Source organism: Rhododendron vialii, chromosome 2a (genome assembly GCF_030253575.1).
Source record: "Rhododendron vialii isolate Sample 1 chromosome 2a, ASM3025357v1".
Taxonomy (NCBI): domain Eukaryota; kingdom Viridiplantae; phylum Streptophyta; class Magnoliopsida; order Ericales; family Ericaceae; genus Rhododendron; species Rhododendron vialii.
The window spans coordinates 30,423,100-30,428,235 of record NC_080558.1 but is presented as its reverse complement, the minus strand read 5'-3'; the positions used below and the strand labels follow the sequence as shown (position 1 = coordinate 30,428,235).

The 5,136-nt window shown below is 48.3% G+C and overlaps 1 protein-coding gene across 1 annotated transcript; it reads right to left on the bottom strand.

Moving 5' to 3' along the window:
* Positions 1-225: 225 nt before the first annotated feature.
* On the bottom strand, positions 226-2,729 carry LOC131317412 (uncharacterized). The gene is made up of 3 exons (XM_058346968.1): positions 2,340-2,729; positions 1,001-2,249; positions 226-944 (listed from the first exon to the last, which is right to left on the bottom strand). The coding sequence occupies exons 1-3, from the start codon at positions 2,727-2,729 to the stop codon at positions 226-228; spliced, it is 2,358 nt and encodes a 785-aa protein (XP_058202951.1).
* Between the last annotated feature and the right edge of the window lie 2,407 nt (positions 2,730-5,136).

Genomic DNA, 5,136 nt, shown 5'->3' with positions numbered 1-5,136 from the left:
TCTGGAGAAGGTTGATCACATGTATGCCTTCTTCAAATTCTGTGCATTCCACGGGTTGGTAAGGACTTTCCCATTCATGACCTCCAGCACATAAGCACCTTCACCAGCAATCTTGACGACACGAAAAGGTCCCTCCCAGTTGGGTTTGAATTTCATTTTCTTGCCGGTTTGCACCACTTTTTGCCAAACCAAGTCATCTGGCTTGAAGGTCTTGGTTCGCACACTTCAGTTGTACCCCTTGGCCACTTGCTGTTGGTACTCGACGAGCTTTAATTGAGCGTCATCACGCTTCTCTTTTGCCAAAATCAACTCCTGTTCCACGGCTTCATCATTGGTCTTTGGGTCAAAGGTTTGTGTTCTCAAAGTGGGGAACCTGGACTCTAGTGGGATTACGGCCTCCATGTTGAACGCCATGGAAAATGGCGTTTGGCCTGTCGAGCGCCTTGGTGTAGAACGGTAAGCCCATAGAACACGTGGCAATTCTTCAGCCCATTTGCCTTTTTTGAAGTTTAACTGACGCTTGATCCCAACGCAGACTGTCTTATTTGTAGCCTTGGCCTGGCCGTTCCCTTGGGGGTATGCTGGAGTGGAGTTGAAGAAGCGAATCCCAAATTCAGCGCAGAGACTGGTTAGGTCTTTGCAGACGAATTGGCTTCCGTTGTCTGAGATGATGGCGTAAGGGACGCCGAATCTAGTGACTATGTTTCTCCAGACGAATCTTCTTACGTTGGCTTCAGTGATTGTTGCAAGAGGTTCAGCCTCTACCCATTTTGAGAAGTAGTCTGTTGCCGTGATCAGAAATTTGAAGCCTTCAAGGGCCGTTGGGAGCTTTCCCACAATATCAAGCCCCCATTGTGCAAAGGGCCAGGGACTTGTGATGGGAGAGAGATTCCATTTGGGACGACTTCTTCGCAGTCTTTCTTCATGTTCTTCCAAAAGTATCCCTGACTCAATGCGTGTTGGCAAAGCGAACGGCTGCCAGAGTGGCAACCACAGCTACCTGAGTGAAGCTCAGCGAGAATTTCAACTACTTGGGTTGGGTGGACAATGAGGAGATAAAGGCCGAAGATAGATTTCCTGTAGAGTTTGTCACTTTCAGAGAGCCAGTAGTAAGAGGCTTTGTTTCTGATGCGATAAGCTTCCTTTTTGTCTGCTGGTAGAGTATCATGTTTGAGGAACGCAATAATCTCGTCCATCCAGCTTGGACCGAGTGCAACGTTGAGTACCTCTGGAATGGTGTCAAAGCTTGGTTGGTCAATGCTGCCAAAGTTGATAGTCCTGAATTCGGAGGCTTTGGAAGCTGAGGCAAGGCCAGCGAGTGCGTCTGCATGCGCGTTGTATTCGCGGTTGATTTGTTCGATTTTGAAATTCTGGAAGTGCGTGATGAGCTCGGCTACCATTGCCTGGTATTTCGATATGCGCGGGTCTCGAGCCTCATAGTCCCCAAGTACTTGGTTGACTATGAGTTGGGAGTCACAGTAAACAACAAGGTCGGCGACATTCATTGCGATTGCGGAGCATAAGCCAGCAAGGAGGGCTTCGTATTCAGCTTCATTATTGGTGGCGGGAAAGTCAATGCTGAGAGAGCTTTCATGAAGTGTACCACAAGGGGAAACTAAGACAACCCATGCCCCGGCTTCGTTGCTGTTGGAACCCCCGTCGATATGTAATCGCCAGATGTCGCCTTGAAAAAGTAGCCAAGGCGTTGGTGCTTTAGTTGATTCGGCGATAGTTTGAGGAGTGGGAGTGTTGAGAATTTCTATGTCTTCAAGTGTTAATTCTGCGATGAAGTCAATGAGAATTTGACCCTTGATCGCCGTCCGTGGCTCGAACCGGATGTCGAAGTTTGCTAATTCAAATGCCCATTTGGAGACCCCATTGGAGAGATCAACTTTTAGAAAAAGGCTTTTTAGAGGGTGCTCCGTTAAGATGGTTATGGTGTGGGATTGGAAGTAAAGCAAGAGTTTTCTGGCTGCCGAGAAGAAAGCGAGTGCCAATTTTTTGAGTGATAGATAGCGTGTTTGCGCTGGGAGGAGTGTTTTGCTTGTGAAGTAGATTGGCATGTCGTCTGTGCCAACTCGCCGCACCAGTGCTAAACTGACTGCGTGGGCGGAGACGACAAGATACAGATACAAGGTCTCGAACTCCTTTGGTTTCACCAATAGTGGGGCCGAGCTTAAGTATTCTTTAAGCTCGGCCAAGGCGGAGTCACAATCTGGAGTCCTTTCAAAACTTCGTCGACTCTTGCCCTTCAAGGCACGAAAAAACGTGTGGCACTTGTCTGAGGATTTGCTGATGAACCGGTTTAGAGCCGCTGCCATCCCAGTGAGCCTTTGTACTTCCTTGATTGTTCTCGGTGGGCGCAAGTCTTTAACAACCTTGATCTGGTTGGGGTCGGATTCAATACCACGTTGAGTGACTAAATGTCTAAGGAATTTCCCTGCGCTCACACCGAATGCACACTTTTCAAGATTTAGGCGGAGCTTGTGTAGTTTAAGGATTTCAAAGACTTCGGCCAAATCTTGGAGGTGGTTAGATTCCTTCTGGCTTTTGACAACGAGGTCGTCGATGTAGGCTTCCACGGTGTGGCCAATTTGGGCTTGCAGCATCTTGAATATGGCTCGGTTGAATGTGGCGCCTGAGTTCTTGAGCCCAAAGGGCATGACTCGGTAGCAGAAGATGCCATAAGGTGTGTTAAAAGCAGTTTTTTCCATGTCGTCTGGGTCCATGGCTATTTGGTGATAGCCACGGTAGGCGTCTAGGAAGCTTAACCGAGTGTGGCCTGCCGTTGCGTCCATAAGTTGATCGATCTTGGGGAGTGGGAACCAATCCTTTGGACAAGCATCGTTGAGATTGGTGTAATCAACGCAAACTCGCTATTTGCCGTTTTTCTTCTTAACGACCACTGTGTTGGACAGCCAGGTTGGGTATTATACTTCTTGATGGCTTTGGCTTCCAGCAAATAGTTGACTTCTTCCACGACGGCGTCGGCGTGTGCGGCTGTAGAACGCCGCGCCTTTTGGATGACGAGCTTGGCGTCTTTCTTGATGTTGAGAGAGTGACTAATAAAATTGGGGTCGACCCCCGGCATCTCGTTGGGGGTCCAAGCAAAAACTTTTATGTTTTTCTTGAGGAATTGGAACATTTCTTTGCGTTCGGTGTCACTGATGGAGGAGTTGAGTAAAAAAAAACGGGAGCCGTCCTCATTGATGGGCATTTGGACAAGGTCCTCTTGTGCTTTGTCGTCAGTATTTTCGCCGATGTTGTCAATAATTGCCATGTTCGGGACCTCAACCCATTGAACTTGCTTTGCTTTGGTGGAATTGTGGACAGTTGAAACGCAACACTTTTTGGAGGCGACTTGATCGCCGTGTAGGTCTTCCTGTCTTCTATTTGTGCCAATAAATTGGACTACCTAATGGTAAGTGGAAGCAATGGCCAGCATGCCATGGAGCCAGGTTCGGCATAGAATTGTGTTGTATGGGCTCGGCACGTTGACGATGATGAATTCAATGCTCAATGTTTTCAAGCCGACAACAACTCGTAGGAAGATTCGTCCGAGTGGCTAAACAGGTGCTCCGTTGAATTCGATGAGAGGTACTTCGGCGGGTTGCAACGCCGATTCTGGTAGATCAAGTTTTTTGAACAAGTCATAGTACATGACCTCTGCCGAGCTTCCTTGATCAATGAGGACACGCTTGACGTCATGGACTCCAATTTGGACAGTCACAACAAGGGCGTTGGAGTGTGGGGTTTGCACACGCTCGAGGTCACCCTCGATGAAAGTTATTGTCCATTTAGGCAATTCTTCTGGCCGTGGACGTTTGGATCCAGGTCCTACAGCTAGTACCTGCTTGGAAGTGGATGCGCGATCGAGATTGGCGCAAAGGTTTGTTTCAGATTCCTTTGTCATGGGGCCGTGGATAACGTGTATCGTCGGCCGTGGTTCATTTGGGTTGGGATTTCCGGTAGGTTGATGGGTGGGTGTTTTGGTTCGATCAATGTACTGGTCGAGATGGCCTTGGGCTACCAAACGCTCTAACAATGCGTTGTATGAGGCGCATGTCGTTGTGTAGTGGTCGAGCTCGTTATGATACAAGCACTTTTTCCTTGGGTTCTGATCCTCTTGGCCAGTGTCTGTGCCGAGCTTCCCTATTGGCCATTCGAACCATGGTTGCCTCATTATCTTTTTTAGGAAAGACCAGATGGGCTCTTTAAAGTACGTGGTTTCAGCCACGTAGTCGTGAACCTTCGGCGGACGTTTCTTTCCTTCCTTGATGTTGTTGACATGTTTTTTTTTGTTGGGATTGATGGGATATAATTGGCGCTGGCAGCTGGGATTGATGGGTTATAATTGGCGCTGGCAGCTGGGATGTGGCCGTTGGAAGTAGGGTAGTTGGGTTCGGTATTCCTTAAGCTGCTCGGTCTGTGTAAAATTCTTCAAGAGCTCAGAATCGCTCTACGATGCGCATCAACTCGCCCGTGCCATGGGGTGGGCGGATAGCAAGTTCGTCCAGGATCTTGCTACCAGTTTCCAAACCGTTTTTAAAGGTTCGTGTAGCCCAGTACTCATCGATTCCAGGGATGTCGTTGAACAATTGCCAGTATCGTTCGGCATACTGCCTGAGTGTTTTAGATGGAGCTTCCTCATCTGGGATAATGACTCAGGCTCCTTGGCGGTCTTGTTGCTTGTGATGAAGCGAGTGTTGAAGGCACGTTCAAGGTCGGCCAAGTTCCACATGAATCCAGCGAAAAGTTTGTTGAACCACTGAAGTCTAAGGGAGCCGAGGCTGGATGGGAATGCCTTGCATTTGATCTCGTCTTTTGTGGTGCATAGTTTAATTGTTTGATGAAAATGAATCAAGTGGGTGTAAGCTTCGCAAGTGGTTGGATCAAACTTTGTGAACTTCGGCAAGTGGAAGTTGGGTTCTGCTGTTGTGTTGTTTATGTGGGATGTGAACAGCGAGACACCGAGATCCTGCAGTTGTCATTCAAAACCAGGGCGTGGCGGTTTGCCGTGGCCATCTGTCTTCGTTCTTTTGGAATCTCTGTCAGAGGGTTTTTCGTGATCTCTGTGTTAGAGCTTGTCACGAAAATCTGTTGTCCGCTGAGGGCTTTTGACAGATTTCTCTTTGT